General features: G+C 36.8%; 1 protein-coding gene across 1 annotated transcript in view; it reads right to left on the reverse strand.

Moving 5' to 3' along the window:
* Positions 1-16,733, reverse strand: part of HIP1 (huntingtin interacting protein 1) — a 26,748-nt gene extending 10,015 nt beyond the window's left edge. The window contains exons 1-11 of the mRNA XM_029283936.1: positions 16,704-16,733; positions 15,147-15,227; positions 13,251-13,327; positions 12,910-12,971; positions 11,215-11,355; positions 10,392-10,449; positions 5,267-5,342; positions 3,100-3,234; positions 2,434-2,531; positions 1,566-1,638; positions 850-1,033 (exon numbers count right to left, since the gene is read on the reverse strand). Of these exons, the coding sequence (XP_029139769.1) occupies positions 850-1,033; positions 1,566-1,638; positions 2,434-2,531; positions 3,100-3,234; positions 5,267-5,342; positions 10,392-10,449; positions 11,215-11,355; positions 12,910-12,971; positions 13,251-13,327; positions 15,147-15,227; positions 16,704-16,718 (1,000 nt within the window). The 5' untranslated portion in view covers positions 16,719-16,733. The remainder of the gene's footprint in view (positions 1-849; positions 1,034-1,565; positions 1,639-2,433; positions 2,532-3,099; positions 3,235-5,266; positions 5,343-10,391; positions 10,450-11,214; positions 11,356-12,909; positions 12,972-13,250; positions 13,328-15,146; positions 15,228-16,703) is intronic.
* Between the last annotated feature and the right edge of the window lie 1,112 nt (positions 16,734-17,845).

Consider the following 17,845-nt stretch of genomic DNA (forward strand, 5'->3'; position numbering starts at 1 on the left):
ATTTTAAAAGTATTTTAATCGGAAACACAGCTGATAATATTTGGTTTTAATTCGGCTTTTATCGGGGTTTATTTTTTGTATTTTTGTATTTTGTATTTTTTTTGTATTTTGTGTATATTATTTGTTTTTAATATGCTGTGAACCGCCCTGAGTCCTATGGGAGAAGGGCGGTATACAAATTAAAATAATAAATAAATAATAAATAAGAGAGGGACAATCACTTCATAAAATAAGCTGAGCCAACCACCTCCCTCCAGTGCAGCTCTCACTTCAAGCACAAAACTAGGGAGGACTGGGCCCTTTTTCCTCTTCACAAGGCAGCCCCTCTGCCAAAGGAATATGCACGAGGTATCTGAATGATCCTTCTCTCTCACATGCTCCAATTCTAAACTGGAAAATCAATTTTAAATTGGAAGCCCTGCTTTAGAACAATTTGAGTGGCACAACTGGAGAGCCCAAAGAAGACTCACTGGGGACTGATTAAACTCTCCCCTGGCATGGTTATTATGGCATTTTAATCCAAATACAACTCCTGCTTCTATAAACTGAGGCCAGACAGCCAGAGTGAATCAGTTTATTATAGTATTTTAAGGAGGCTGACAGATTATTAGCTGCCTACTCTAGTACATTCTGAAACGTTCCCTAAAAATTAGAGCCAAAATATTTATCGATTAGTTTGTTACCATGGTCTATGTGGCTTCTATAGGAAATTAATTTTAATTGCTTTCTAGTAAAATGACTGTTCAGGTGAATGGGCCACATATCTGCAGTTTGTGAATGATGTCTAAACTGCAGTCGTTCTACCTCTGATGAAAAAAGTCCAGTTGTCAAATTGTTTTCACTGCTTACTCTCAATCTCTGTCAGGCTTCGCTGGGCTTTTTCTGTATCCTCATGCCTCTTTTTCCATTCATCCAGTTCCGTGCGCAAGAAGTCACTCTCATCCAGTGCCTGCTGCTTTAGGTGCTTCTGCTCTTCAAGCTCAGCTTCCAGCTCACTGATACGCCCCTTCAGCTGCATTACCAGGCGGTGACTCTGCAGGTACCATGTTTAAAGAGAGGGTGAAACAGAAAGATCACTGGGAAACCTCGTGATATTGAAGCAATTGTACTGTTCTGGTTATGTACAGTTAAGCACACACTGCAACACATAAATCAAGACTGCATGTCAAGTTGAAACTTGGTCCTTGACTTTGGGACTCTGCCACCATTAGATTTAAAAAAGCGCCACTCCAAAACTTCGTTGTAGAGAAGGCAGACAACATAGACAAACAGAAAAAAGGTAAATTCCATCAATATTTCTGGTTACTGCTTTTGAAAAATGGTCTGCGAGGGAAGTCTCAACTTCCTAGCAGCCTACATGCAGGCTATCAATGCTGCTATATGAGATATTTACTGATAACAGATGCAAAAAACCATATTTTTAACTGGCATGCCTATGGATCAATTCATCCTGGTCTAATGTAATTCAGAGCAGAGGAGGTTAAATGGAAATACCAAAGCAAATGTGAGTTTCTATATTTGGGCTTAGAAAAAAACACCCCTGTAGTAATAGGCTTTAAATTTACCTCAGCTTTAAAGTTCTTGATCTCATCCTTAAGTGTGTCGATTTCTCTGTGCAGCTGTTCAATTAACCTGTCCCTGGAAGGAGGGAGAAACACTTGTACAATTTGGATATTAAAGTTTTTTAAATTGGATGGGAGGAAAGCAAAAGTCAGACCTCATGAACATATACAGATGAAGAAAAGAGCTGAATTAATATATTTTAAGAAAAGGGTCTTGATGCTTCAAAGTAAACACATTAAGTCCTCTGTCACAAGCAATAAAGTTTACAGATGCTTGGCTGTCATGCTATTATTTCTGCTACATGCCATTTATGTGGGGGATTTAGGGCATGGCCAGTGCCAGAAATATTATGCAGAAGAAAAAAATATCCACATTCTGAAGCAAGAAAACATAAACCCCAAAACGAAACAAATTTCTGTTACTGGCTTGTATTGTATATTCCATTTTCACATGCTGCAGAGAGGAACAAGTTACTTATTTCTGTAATTATATTTAGAAGTTATTCTACTCCCATCCCAAAAGGAGGAGTTGCATTTGTCACTGTCCCATACATAAAGCAGAGATTATGAAGATGCTTCCTGGTAAGTTACTTTTTTCATTTTCATTGCACACTGTATATGAAAAAACATCTCTTCAGCAATAATGGAAGTAAAATTTCCTAAATTAATAAAAGGCATAATAATAATAATAATAATAATAATAATAATAATAATAACAACAACAACAACAACAACAACAACAACAATAATAATAATAATAATAATAATAGAGTTGGAAGGGACCCTGGAGGTCTTCTTGTCCAACCCCCTGCTCAGGCAGGAAACCCTATACCATTTCAGGCAAATGGTTGTCCAATAAACACTCACTCACTTGTCATCCTTGGTCATCCCATTCTGGCTGTTAAAGTTAAAGGGATCATTGCTGAAAGAACTGCCAAAGATGTCATCAAATTTATTGTCAACGAGATTCTGGAGAAGAAGATGGAAGCAGTTAGCTTCATGAAAAGATAAACTTGCCTTGCACACCATCCCAACTCAAGGAAAGAGGGATTTGATTTAAATCTCAGGGAATTTTCAATAGAGTGACTAATCAGAAAGAGACGATGGGAACAATTATTGATACTGAAGCATATGTAGGAGCTGAATTTATAGATAGTGAACAGCAGGCATTATTTCTGAATCAGCCACACGGAAGATAATTTCCCCATTATTTTGTCACCAGAAAGACAGTTCAAATCCACTTGATTTCTCCACTCTGCTTCCCCCCCCCCTTTTTTTTTCCAGAGTAACCAGATCTTTCTATTTCATAGAAAACAGCTCTCCATCTATTACTCAAAGCAGAAAATCCTAGGGAAAAAAATCTTAACACTTTCCAACTCTTGAAAATCTCTGTCAACAAGAGAGGCAAAGGAAAAATAGTGACAGAGTTTGCTAAACTGAAATACTATTTCACATCATTATAACCAGAACAAATACCCTTTTCTTGTGATGGGTCTAGATTCTCCATTCTTCAAAGGAACTCTGTCCTTCCACTCACCTGTTGTGAGGAGGTTTCCATCTCAACAAGATCCATGATGGGTTCACTGTCTGGGGATGAGGCTTCCAATGGGATGACCACAACAGGGCTGATGTGTTCAGAGAGTGCTGAGGCCCGCAGAAAGTTGGGGGGATTCTAGTGCAGGGAATGAAGAATGATGCAGAACTGTTGCATTGGAGAGGCTTATTGCATATACTAGGTCAATACTGTAGTGCCCAAGGTTATTGCACATTGCTCATTTTGGCATTCCAAAACTACATCAAGTGGGGAGCAGGGATGTAACAACCTCTATCCCCACCGATAACCAAAAACAATCTTTTCAGAAGCCTCAAAAAAAAAAAAAAAACCTCAAACAAGCACAGAATTGCACCTACAAGAGAGTGAGTGAATAAAGAAAAAACTGGACTTGGAGAGAAGAGAAGATTTTGTGGTAAACAAAGTTTTACTTGGATGCAAAATTTTACTCTGGTGAGTTCAGCCTGAGTAGTGTGGCTGTTGGCACTCTGTTGGGAAGAGAGAAGCCCTCCCCTTTGTTATGCTGAAGAGAGAAAGAGGAGACAAATCACAGCAACTCAGCATTTATTATTCTTTCTTTTCTCTATATAAACTGTATTCGTTTTAATTTTTCAATGTTAACTGCTTAGTTCTTTTTACCATTAACTCTGCATACTTTCAAAGATATAATTGCAAATGAATTACCGGTAGGTGCAATTCTGTTTGCAAAGGTGTTTTTCCCCCAGTCACAACTAATGCATATTTATAAGGATCTATAAGCGTTATAATTTCTGAACTGTATTTTATATGGATTGAATATGAATTTTTATATACATTGAATGATCCTGAAAAAAATGGAATGATCATTTATTCAAGACTTTGTTTATACTACAAGGCTCTGCTTAAATTATAAACTAACCCTCTGGCTGTTACAAAGCAAGGCTATTTACACTAATCACAAAGCAAGACTGCAAATTTATGAGATTATAAACTTATTTACGAGGATTGTAAAACTGTGCCCTAAACTGCAATAAGATACTGCAGATTCTATTTATCTGAAATTATCACTCTACTTTCTTCTGTGAATTACAAACTATAAAGACTACAACATTTTTAGAGGAAAGAACCTCTTCAGTATTATTACAAATTACTATTTTTCTATAATCTTTTACACTAACTATAAGCTAATATTTCCTTTTTTTCTTTCGGCTGAGATGCTATTTTTTCTTTTCAGCTGAGATTTTACTTTTCATCTTTTATTCATATGTCATTTTTTAATACATCTGTGGATTACAAACTACCGTATTTTCCGGCGTATAAGACGACTGGGCGTATAAGACGACCCCCGACTTTTGAGAAGATTTTCAGGGTTTAGAAAGTCATCTTATACGCCGGAAAATACGGTATATCTATAGTGCAACCTCGCTTGTATTTAAGAAATAATGGTTGGAAACTGACCAAAGAGAGAATAGTGAGGACAATTAACCAGCGGAACAGCTTGCCTCCAGAAATCGTGGGCGCTCCATCATTGGAGGCTTTTAAGAAGAGACTAGATAGTCACTTGTCTGAAATGGTGTAGGTTCTCCTGCTTGAGCAGAGGGCTGGACTAAAAGACCTCCAAGGTCCCATTCTATTCTATTCTATTCTATTCTATTCTATTCTATTCTATTCTATTCCATTCCATTCCATTCCACTCTATTCTATTCTATTCCCACTTCCATTTCCATTTCCATTTCCATTTCCTATTCTATTTCTATTACATTTCTACTTCTATTTCTACTTCCACTTCATTCCATTCCATTCCATTCTACTTCAACATTAGCCACAGGAGGGACCAAAAGGAAAACTAAGAACTCCTTGAATTTGAAATTTCCTGACAGTAAGAACAATTAACCAATGAATGGCTTGCCTTCAGCAGTTGTGGAAGCTCGATCACTGGAGGTTTTTAAGAAGAAATCAGACAGCTGTTTGTCTAGAATGGTATAGGATCTCCAGCTTGAGCAGGGGATTGGATTTGCAAACCTCCAAGGTCCCTTTTATTCTGTTATTCATACATCCAAATGTCATGCAGTTCCCTTAAGTCATAGCTGAAGCAGCCTCAGCATAAATACCATGAACAAAAATGAGAATAGCAACTCTATGGATGACATTCACAAAAAGCCATGAACCTCACCTCAGGCAGCTGTGGGATCTGAATCAGCCTTTTGAAATATTGCAGGTTGCTGGAGCGATAGAAGAGATCCTTCAGCCTGCAAAATTTAAGGAAAGATATATTACAGTTTAGCAAATTTTAAACAATCATCTGGCCAGTTGGTCAGATTCAGAGGGAAGCAAAATAAAATGGCAATCCAGAATCAGGCCGGTTATTCAAGGTCAGAGAAGAGACATTTAATAGCAGCAATGTAGAAATGATAATGCAGAGCACTTTCAATACCGGTAGAGGCATATTGACCCATCCTACCACTCACTGTAATTTTTAGATTAAAAAGACAACCCATCTTATTCAGCAAATAACAGCACTGGGGTCCAATGTTGTCCTACTGATAGAATTTTGTATTTATTTAAACTGAATCCAAATTTGTGGGGATTTTGGTACTAGAGTCAAGATTGTTTAGAAAGCTGCCAGTGGAAAAATTAATTAAATCCGTAATGTACAAAACAGACTCCGTGAATTAGGGTTTTTTGAGATTTTTGTGTTGTATTTGCATTTATGGGTGTTCTTATCTCAGCTTCTAATTGTTTAATTTTTTGCATATTTTGTTTTTTGCTTTTCTAAAGTAATTATTGTTAGCTCCTCCAGAAACACTTGTTTGAGATGTACAGCCATATAAATTGAATATGTACATGCATACACAAATGAATAGAATCATAGGGATGAAAGGGACCTTGGAGGTCTTCTAGTCGAATCCCCTGCCCACGATGTATTGCATTCTGGACAAATGGCTGCCCAATCTTTTCTTGAAGACATCCAGTGTTGAAGCACCCAAACTGCAGGAAGCAAGCTGTTCCATTAATGATTGTTCTTACTTTCATGTGGTGCAAACATAAATAGCATATGGTATAAACAGATATTGCTGTCCCTCTTTCATAATATTATAACTAAACTCACCTAATGAGATTCAGGTCAATTAAAAGGAACTATAGCTTGAATATCAGCTGTTGCAAGCAACAAGAATACATGACCATTGTCTACATATTCTATTTATAGTTTTTTACAAATCCATCAGTAGTGTTTCTCTTGGGTTCTTATTTGAATAAAACATGAAGCCAAGACCTTGCTCAGTTGAGGCAGCTCTGGCAAGCTCAGCATAGGAATGAAACATTTTAAATAAGAGCAAGAGCCACTATATCTTGGTGAAAATTTCTTGACCATGTATTCCTCAGTGTTGGCTTACTCAACCATAAAGGAACAAAAGCGTATTGGCATAATACTAGTTTACAAATTCAAAGCAGAGTTGTCACTGACAAATCCTAGAGGGATAAGCCCACAATTCGATTACAGATAAAGGATACTATTTATTTCAAAAGGAACAGAAATAAAATTAAAAATAAACATTTGACCTGTTTGTAGAAAGTATCCATTCCTGCTTAAACATCCAAGTAAATTTATATGGTAGCACTGGAAAGAGCATTTACCGGTAGGTTAAAATAAGTGGGGAATAAATCAAGCAATTGCTATCATACATCCAGTTAAAGATAAGATTTGGAGGAAGCCTTTCAAATATATATATGCAAATTTTTCAAAAAGACATAAAATAGTAATGCTAAAAAATTCTAATTATTTTGACTAGCTGGGAACACTCTGCCAAGCTTGGTCCCTCCAGGAAATTCCTGAGTTGCCTTGCTAATCATTTTCTATTTCAGAAAATGAAAGATCAGCTATATTTGTCTTTATGTTAACACACTAGTTGAGGAAGTGGAACTAACAGAAATATTGTAGGAAAATTACCATATAATGATGGAATTCTTGATTTTAATTAGAACTAAAGGCAAGTGTAGGAAAATGTGCATCTTGGACCTTTAAAATAGTAGACTTTAATAATCTAAGCAATCACAAGTATGATTAGAGAAATTAAATACAAAACAGAGTTCAAGGTGTATGACAGGTTCTAAATATACTGAAAGCATAATTGAAAATAATTCTGTTAAGGGCAAATTAAAGAAAGAAGCAGCCAAAAAATGATAATATTGAAACAAAAAAGGACACATATAGGAAATGAAAAGAAGGTCAGGTCTCTAAGACAAGCTATATCCAAATAATCTAGAACCATAAAGAGGGTGTCAAGAAAGCTAAATAGAATAAGCTCACCATTTCTTATTTTTATTAGATCCTATAAAAATAGGGAAGAAAGCCAGTTTGGCATAGTGGTTATCAAAACACTACGCTAGAAACCAGGGAATAAGTTTTAGTTCTGATTTAGGCACAAAGTCATCTAAATGAGTGACCTTGGGCAAGTGACTCTCATTTAGTTCTAAGAAGAAGGAAATAGCAACCACTTCAAAAAAATCTTGCGAAGAAAACTGCAGACTAGTCTAGGCTATTGTCAGGAGTCAAAATTGATTTGATACTACCTCCCCTCATCATTACTGTATAAAATACCCAGGGTGCATAGGAAAATTCTACACCTCCCTACTGCTTGAAAATACTAATCCCACTACAACTAATAATGTTGCCAAGGTTTGTCCAGCAGTGCTTAAAATCTGTCAGATGATGCCTGTGCCATAAATTGGTCTTAATGAGCATTTAGTTTGTTTAAAAGTGCTTTGTAATGTGATAGATTTAGTTTGCTATGTATTAACTTTTATGGTCACCTACATCCATCTAACATTCCTACCTCTCCCTTTAGATTTTTTTAGACTCTTCTTTATGTTCTTTTTTAGACTTTTATATACATTTTATATTTTTATGGCTTTTTTTCTTTTAAATTAGACTTTGATATATCTTTTATGCTTTTTAATCTGTGAATTCCACCCTCTTTTGTCGGTGTGTATTTGTATGTGTGTATACATTTTAATATCTTTTTTAAAATATCATTTTTTAAATTAATGTTTGTATTCCACTCTCCTTATGCTGGTCTATGACCATAATAAAGACATAACTTCAAGGGACACATTTGTTAATAGAAGTTAAAAAGTCCTAACTCTTGATTTGATGGCTGTAAGGAGTTGAATGAGGAGAAAACAGAAACATAGTCAAAATGAGAAGTAGTGTTGATCAGGGGACTTGCTCATCTGGGAACTAGTATGCAGCCTATTTTGACAGGGCTGGTTCCTTCTGAATATAGGTTCAAAGGAAATTCCTTAATCAGATAGTACTATGAAAGAGCACATCCACACCGTCAAAATTTACACAGCCCATTCCCTCATAAGGTAATTTGAAATTTGAAGCATAGTCAACATCATCCTAACATCTAATTAGGTTGAACATTACCAATATTTGTGGTACTTGTAAGTTTAGAACATAATCCAATGAGTGCTCTCCCTTTTTCCTTCTAGTGGACCAATAGAAGAAAGTAAACAATATATTTTCATTGGTGTTCTCTCCCTGAATTACCACTGGTCATGAAAAATAAAAATCTCCTTACCATATCACACAAAAAGAAATAACCCTTCCTTTCTATGACCTCTATTTTTTGTACATATTATTTATTTATCTGGGACATTTGTATGCAACATATCTCACAGTTCTATTTATAGATATTTTTATGGCCTGCCAAAATAAATCAATAAATCTTAAATTGCTGTGGAGGGAAAGTCAATGTCCTTGTAATTTACAAAGGTGGCAGGACAGCATACACCAGTTTTTCATCCAGGTACTTGGCAGTGACCAAAGCTGCACATTACTCTGCCAGTTGGGGGAGGGAGGGGACGGGACGTGAATGATGCATATATGAAAAGAGATCAGAACAGCTTTAGGAATAGGGAACGTGTATGGGGAAGAACAGCTTTATTGCACCTGCTGTACAACAATTGAGTTGGATTCAGGAGCTGAAAGTAGGGGGAAAATTCCCTCCAATGATAATATTACCAACAAGAGTGCATAACTGCAGCAGGAGATCCCTGGAAACTTTGTGATTCAAAAAAAAAGTGAACCCAATACCACTTTCAGCTCAATAACCAAATATAGATAATATCATGAGAATAAATCAGATATTGTACTGAGCCCAAATGGTTCAAAACATCAATTTGTTAAAGATTTATAGTGTCAGAAAATAGAAATATTTTTAGAAACTTCAAATCCCGTGGCAGAGGCCAGTGTGTGTTTCTAACACATGTTAAAAATAAAATACAGGTAGTCCTCGACGACCATTCAAAGTTACAACAGCACTAAAAAAGGTGACATGACTGTTTTTCACACAACCGCTGCTGCATCCCCATGATCATGTGATCAACTGACTCATATTTACAACAGTTGCAGTGTTCTGTGGTCATATGATCACTTTTTGCACCTTCTGGCAGGCAAAGTCAATGGGGAAGCCAGATTCGCTTAACAACCGGGTTACTATCTTAACAACTGTAGTGATTCACTTAACAGCTCCGGCAACAAAGGTTGTAAAATGGGGCACAATTCATTTAACCACTATATCACTTAGCAACAGAAATTTTGGGCTCAATTGTGGTCGTAGGTCGAGGACTACCTGTAATGGATTGCTAGAGAATTCTTTATTCTTTATCCAATTTATCCAATTCTTTGGATTCTTAGAGTAGAGTAGAGCAGAAATTATCTTGAAATGCAACAGTGCTGTGTTTTAGTTCTGGTTCTGCATTTAGAGATAAGATAAGATAACCTTTATTGTCATTTTTTTACTGTGGGCACAACGGCACACATCAAAAATGAAATGTAGTTGCCCGCTTTCAAAGTGAAACACATACATGATACACACCTAAACATACTATATACAACATATGTATAGATCCACACCTCTACATATACATAACAAATAAATATTAAATACTGTCCATCTTGAATATATAACGGAAGGAGGAAGCTTGAGTGTTCACAAGGTTAATGCTGTATGGAATGAAACTATGGCTGAATCTGAATGTTCTGCTGGATGTTCTATGTTTCACATAATATTTCCCCAAAAGTCACTCATTCTAACACCTTGCCTCCTGCAAAGTTGAGAACTGTGCATTTTCCAACAATCAGACAGAACAACTGACTATTTATATTCAGTGGGCTGAATATAAACAGCCCATTGAATATAAATGCATAGTGACTACTTTCCTAGCCATTATATAGGCATATTCCCTCCTCATCTCAACAAACAACTCCCTCCCCCCACAAACACACTCACTTTTTAAACTGCTCCAGGAAACGGTCTCTGTGGCCTTGGAGTGTATCAGCTGGGAGACCTAGAGAAAAGATATGAAGAGAAAGAGTGAACAGGAGAATATTTGGATGCCTCAGCTAGCCATATCTGTGTGGACATGCAAACAAGAGAATCTGAGAGGCCAAGCGGCACTGCCTAGCAGCTGTGACTCACACAGAACGAGACATGTCCAAGGCACTGAACACTGAAGGGGAACTACACCAGCAGCATGGATTATTTCAATTATCTTGACAGGATGGATAAATTACGAAGATATGTATAAGGCCTTTCTTTTCAGGTTGCAAAATGCCACATCCTTTGCCTTTAAAACCATTGCTCTTAAGGTCAGATTGAGGGACTGTCTCAGTTTACTCTGTGATATACTGTATATGGTAAAAAAATATCACTGTCTACTATTATACCTCATGTTCCAAGACACTCCTATAATGACTGAATGAATGATTCACGTCACATTTAATTACATCTAACTTTATCACCTTTCCTCTACCCTCACTGAATTTATTTTAAAAAATAAACAAACAAATCCAATGTGGAAACAATAATACTGGCCTATCTCAAGTGAGACTGTATTTCTAAAATATATTTGTGAAACAATTTCAAGATTAAAACAAAAGCAAAATATGATGAATTTTAATATATTATTCCCAGGACATTTTTACTGTATAGTAATAAAACCTTGTAGGAGATCAGATGGAGAATGTCCTTGTCATCCTAATTACTGTAGCTAAAAAGAATGAAAGTGGTGATCGAATTCAGGCCAAAAAGGAATAGATAGATTTGTACTTACAGGAATGTAACTTGAACAGCAATTTTACTGTGTAGTCATAGAGGTGGCTGCAGTCTAGAATAACCTGAATCAGAGGGGCCAAGCGGCACTGCCCGGCAGCTGTGACCGACACAGAGCGAGACATGTCCAAGGAACTGAACACTGAAGGGGAACCACACCAGCAGCATGGATTATTTCAATTATCTTGACAGGATGGATAAATTCATGTTCTAATCACAGGAAAAAAATCCCTCCAGAAATGCCATAAATAACAATACTCTACAAAAGAGGGTCACAGAATCTAGAGTGGCAATAACAAAAGTTAACAAAGTTAAATTTGAGGAAAATTGCTCCCAAAAAAGAGAGTAAATGTTAAATATGAAGTCAAAAACGGGAAAAAATGACTTAGGGTGGTGAGGGGAGGGGGAAAGAGCTAGCGATCTTATGGCTGCTTTACATCTCTGCAAATATTAAAGACAGTTGTTTTAGCTGTCAAAAGTTCTCCAAAGCAAAGTACAATTTTACACTTGGGGTGCAAAAACAGGGTAATGGAGGACATAGACCATGGGCCACCCAATCTTCACTAGAACAACTGACTGTATACAACAAGGAAGGCAAGAGAAGAGAACACAAATACAATAAAATCCTGAAAATTATGCAGCACAAGGAGGGTCCAAGCAACGAGCAGAGAAGCATTAAAAATGTCAACCAAGAGAAAGGATTTACTGACTCTTAAAAACTGAAGAACTGATTTAATTCCTAAATGATTAAAGATAAGAACTATACATTATTAAAATATCTTTCATATTAGAACCAAAGTTCTACAGAACCAACTGTCTATAGTAGCAGAGAGCAAAAGCCTGTGTTTCATGAGATTCAGAGTGCTAAATAATTTGCAGCGACAGTTGTTGCTCAAGAGAAAGAGTGAAAGAATGAGGAAAGGGACAGATACTGGCCACACATCAGCAGTAGGCAAATTCTATGTCATGAACCAAGATATGCAGGGTATCCATCTTAGTAGCAGGAGGAGACAGAGAAGCAGGGGAAGGGCCCTTTTCCCAACCTGAAGTCTACTTAAGATGTCTGGAAAGGGCATATTTACTCCTCTTAGTCTGGAATGGATAAAATTATGAAACACTGATGTTACAGTTTTTCCTTCAGTTTAATGAACTTAAAATATTCTTTTTTGATGTTAGGCTTATCTGCAGAGCAAGCACAGAAGAATCACAAAAATCAGCAGCTGAAAAAGGCTTTGGATTATGTGGAAAAAATCCAGAGAAGATGCCTGTATAATCCAACTGCCTAGCCTCAAGAGTATGTGATTATTATTTTATTTGGTTTAGCTTACATTTAATAATGAGCACAAATATAATATTTTTTTCACATTAGTTAGGATGATGAATTCACGGCCCTCACAATGCCCTTAAACTTCTCAGGATCCCTTACAACTGATCATTTTGTTGTGGATGCTGGGAATTGGAGTTCATATGTAACATTACCAGTTCTGTAACCTAGGTTTTGTCTCTCGTCAACTAAAATGCCTATTTGTCTCACACTGGAACAGAAGAAAAGTTTAGGATAACTTCTTATGAACCATGATCCCCAGTAAGGAGATAGAAAATGCATGTATATAGGAACTTACAAAGAATGAACAAATAACTTCTGGAAAGTATCTTGCTATAATATTTAAAATTGTTGACCTTTGTAAAACGTTACCTGTCTGAAATAGGTTGAGTTCACATTCCAAATAGTCAAACATTTCCACAGTGAGCTGGAAACTAAAATAGAAAGAAGAGATTGAATGGAGACTCACACAAAGTAAAATGAAGGTTCAACTTGGCAGAATCACTTTGTGTTTTTGTTGTCCAAGAGAGTAAACTAACAATATTCTGCACAGCAATCCAACAATATTGCAAAGGAAAACTCTGGAAGAACCCACAGATGATGCATACAACCTGATTTTTAATCTTTCTGGTTTACCTGAAAAAGAACCCCACAACTAATTGTCCATCTTTAAATCCACAACTGCCCCATATTTTGCACCAAGTAGCACTTACAAGTTATTCACATCATTCTCGCCCGTCTCATCAAGCTGTCTGTCTGACATCTGGAGGTTTCCAGGGAATCTGGGATTCTATACAAAAGGAAACAAAGATTAAGAATAGTTATTAGGACTTTGGATCAAGGCAGGTGATGGATAATATGCTCCTGCCGGATACTGTTCTCAGATTCAGCTGAGTTTCAGTGCCCAAAAAGCAAAGAGGATAACTGGGTTGAAAGAAAGACTGCTTAGCAATTTAATCACTTTGGACAGTATAAGGCTTTGTCTATAAAAGAAGCATATGTATCTCCTTCCCTCACTCTACTCTTAAACTGAAGTGAGTGCATCTTTGAATCTCATTTTGGAATGCAGAGAAGGAGACAAAAAAGCATATTTCTTAATGATAGAGAATCATAAACAGCAACTCCAAAAGAAACAAGAGAACAGTAACAACAAAGACTTGCCTACAATGCAGGCTTTAAGAAAACAGAATCTCAAAAAAAATCAAAAAAAAATCCAGGCAGCTGGAAATGTTGGTGCTTTGCCAGAGATTCAAAAGCAGTAATTCATTACTGTCCTTCTATTCACAGGCATCCTCCAACCATAAGAGGAATTACCTTCCCTCACACATACATATAAGCTACATTTTGCTTGCCTGTGAAACTGCTTATAAAATCAGAGGCCTGCTCTCATGAAGATGCTCATATAATCCAAGCTTCCTATTCCAACTAGCCACATTCCATTCTATAAATACATGCTGCTACCTCCACTCCCAAATGTGATAGAGCCTTGAGTCAATGGGATGGCCTGGAGCTAAGCATAAAATAAACTACAATGCAAGTTAAGAAGTGGAGGGAAGCCTATAGAATAACATTAAGAAGGCTATATATGAATGATAAGTGACAGATAAAGTGGGGAAAAAACAAAGGTCTACTCACATCGCTACGCGTACCTCATTTATATGTGTTTTATTTACAAGTGAATGCATATACACATGCATGTATCACAGTCCTCTTTCTCCTCCTGTAATCAACAATTCTGACCCTAAATTCAGATACCTGGGGACACAACTCTTACAGATCAGAGAATCTGAAGTGGCTGATCCATATCTTCCTCTAAGATATATGGGGGGGAAATATATTTGGTTGTGTTAATCATGAGAATAGGCAACACTACGGTGAGAAATTTGGGGGAAGGTTTCTCTGTCTCCCAAGAAAGAAATCCTTCTCAAGCAGGCAGGGATATTGATTAGACAATTCTGATATTAAAATGCTATCAAGATCAGCCTGTATCAGATGCTGAAGTATACTATAAAGATAGCAATCAGATTAAAAAATTAACAAGAAGAAATGTGGCAGAGTTCCAACTATTCATCCTCTCTAGCACATTATGTATGGCAGACATGTCAAACTCGCGATGTCATGTGATGTCACGCAACATGTCGGGACTGTTTTGCCATTGCCAGCAATGGGGTGGGCGCAGCTTCTGTGTGATGCGTCTGGACCATGGGCCGGCAGTTTGACACCCCTGATATATGGGATCAATAAATTAGTATTATACTACAAATCTCCTGGACAGTTAAAAGAGCCCTTATTCTTCAATAAAAGCAACCAGAACTACAAATTACACAAACATAGTCCATAGTTCAGAATATTCTGTTGTCTTCAAAATGAATGATATGCATAAAGGCTACAATATACTCTTAAAAACTCTGGAATCTTATTTATAAATTAAAGTCTATGTTTTTCATCAAGGACGTTGCTCCTACTTCTACCCTTGTTTGGACACCGAGTTCGGGCTACTGTTCATCCCATGGTCTCTACAGCTATCCAAAGTGTTTTGCAGAGAAAAAGAAAATGGCGAGATACCTCGTTCTCCAATAGAAGTGCAGAAGCAATAAAGAAAAACTTACTTTTGTGTGGAATTCCATCTTGGTTCTCAGCAATTTGAGGTAGATGCTACACAATTGTCCATAACCCTCACTCAAATGACCCTAAGGAAAAAAAATAAAGTAACAAGTCTAGATCAATCTCTTAATACAGGGGTCCCCAACCCCTGGGCCATGGCCCCACTACTGGGCTGTGAGCCATTCAGAATCAGACTGCCCGAAGCAGTGGGCAAGCGCATGCCACTTGCGCAAATGGAACAGTGTGCACTTGCATGCCGCTCGTGCAGAACCATTGCCTCTTCCGCTCCCACCGGTCCGCAAAGCCAGAAAGGTTGGTGAACTTTGTCTTAATAGCTTTATTTACACAATGGTTTAAACTGGGGAGAATATAGTGGTACCTCATAGCCCTTTGTGTAAAAGTATATCATAACCACATTGAGCATTATTTCAATTAGCTCAAAGACACATTAAATGTATATTTTACTTTTTCTTCTCTTATCCCCACTGGTATGGCACCACTGACAATATCTGTCACTGATCTCCACAAATGTTGTGCTGGTTAGGTCATATCCACATCTACCAAAACACTCTATTTTAATAGGGATTTATCAGCCAAGTAGAAAATAGTTTTTTTAAGAACCTTACAAACTGCCAGCATTTTTGGACAAAACTCAGAAGCAGGGGTCTACTGCTGCCATCAATGGGTCAATTTCCTTGGCATTTATACCTTCCCCCCTTTCAGAGTAAAAAGATACACATATTCTCCACTTAGCTACCTTTTACCCATCAAATTCCTGTGCATATAACTGTTAAAACTACAACAGTATATTTTAAAATAAAGCTATATTTTTTTTATTCTCTATATAGTATCCTATTTAGTTATAAAAATAAAAACCTGTGAAGTACTGCTGTAGCTAATATCCAGAAGACAATTATCACTTCCAACGCTTGAGAAAAGTCTACATGCTAACTTGGCAAACACAGATCTCTACATACCTGCTAAGAGCAGGGATACAGAAGAGAGCTTGTGAGTGCCAGTTTGTGCTTCTTTCCATGTAGAACTTTGATTTCATTTTTACAGTTAATAATAAACCAATTCATTTCTTTCTAAATATGAAAAAAAACCATTTCCATTATTTTTATTCAATCCTAAGTTTTCAATGTCCCTTAAAGGAAAAAAGCAGCAACATACACTCTTATATGGAGTCTCTTTCCTCACCTGAGATAGTCTTTCTCTAGATCCACTAAACACTCAAGAAACTGACCAGCAAGAAAAAGATAAACAGACCAGTAAAGCTAGAAAACTATTAACAGCTAGTATATGCACTGCTTCCCAGTGAGTATTGGTTCAACAAATAAGATAACAAAACAAGCACAACAAGAAATGCCACATCTTCCATCCTCTAAATTTAGCTCACTGATCTGTGGATCTTCTCTAGCCTAAATTTTCAGAAAATATATTACATTAACCAAATGGCCTCAAACAACTCTATGCCCTCCTGATTTCAAAAGGAACAAGAACTTGAAAGTTATGTTTATTAGTAAGAGAAGCAGTTCTTTGTAGGGCCAAAGAATACTTACCCACATGCGGCTCATGTCACTGAGCTCACTCTTGTATCTCACAGAATCCTTCAAGACCTTCAAAAAGAAGGGAAATGGGCTATTTGAGCAGCTACTGAATGCCCCCAGTACAACAGAACCACCAGAAAAAAATGAATGTAAGAGATTAAGGTTGGCAAATAGGTTAATCAACTGTGTAATATGGTCAACTGAAAGAAAAGGGGGACATGTAGAAAGAAGAATGGTTGGCTTTGCTTCAATACCTATTATATGCCTATCATATACTCAAATCTGAGCTATTGTTAAGGATTGGCTCTAAACTGTAAACTGGAAAGTGGTTTTAGATCTTGCAATAATGTGTATATTTAACTATTTCATTGGCACATAGGAAACACGTCCAGAGTGCCAGCTTTGTACTTCTCTAGCCTGTGTGCTTGCATACGAAAATCAAATTGTGCAGATGTCTCCTGGTGTCATCAGGAATAGTTTTGTTCAATATATTAAATAATGTTCTTTTTGTTGGATTTGGAATTTAGAATTATAATCTGGAGGACAACATTAGTTAGTGTTAATCATGGTCAAACATTATGTCTCTACTGTACTAATATTTGCAACTATCATAAAGTGAAGTCTCCAGATTTGAAAAAATGAGGTTTGTGTGGAGTAAAGCAAACTGTTAAAACAATATAATAATAATAATAATAATAATAATAATAATAATAATAATAATAATAATAATAATAATAATAATAATAATAATAATAATAATAATAATAAAAAGTTGGAAGGGACCTTGGAGATCATCTAGTCCAACCCTCTGCTCAGGCAGGAACCCTACACCATTTCAGACAAATGGCTGTCCAGTCTCTTCTTAAAAACTTCCAGTGTTGGAGCATACACCGCTTCTGGAGGCAGGTTGTTCCATTGGTTAATTGTTCTAACTGTCAGGAAGTTTCTCCTTAGTTCTAAGTTGCTTCTCTCCTTGATCAGTTTCCATCTGTTGCTTCTCGTCCTGCCTTCCAGGCGCCTTGGAGAATAGCTTGACACCCTCTTCTTTGTGGCAGCCCCTGAGATATTGGAACACTGCTATCATGTCCCCCCTCGTCCTTCTCTTCATTAAACTAGACATACCTAGTTCCAGCAACCGTTTCTTATATGTTTTA

Source organism: Protobothrops mucrosquamatus, unplaced genomic scaffold, assembly GCF_001527695.2.
Source record: "Protobothrops mucrosquamatus isolate PMUCROS unplaced genomic scaffold, P.Mucros_1.0 scaffold286, whole genome shotgun sequence".
Classification (NCBI taxonomy): Eukaryota; Metazoa; Chordata; class Lepidosauria; order Squamata; family Viperidae; genus Protobothrops; species Protobothrops mucrosquamatus.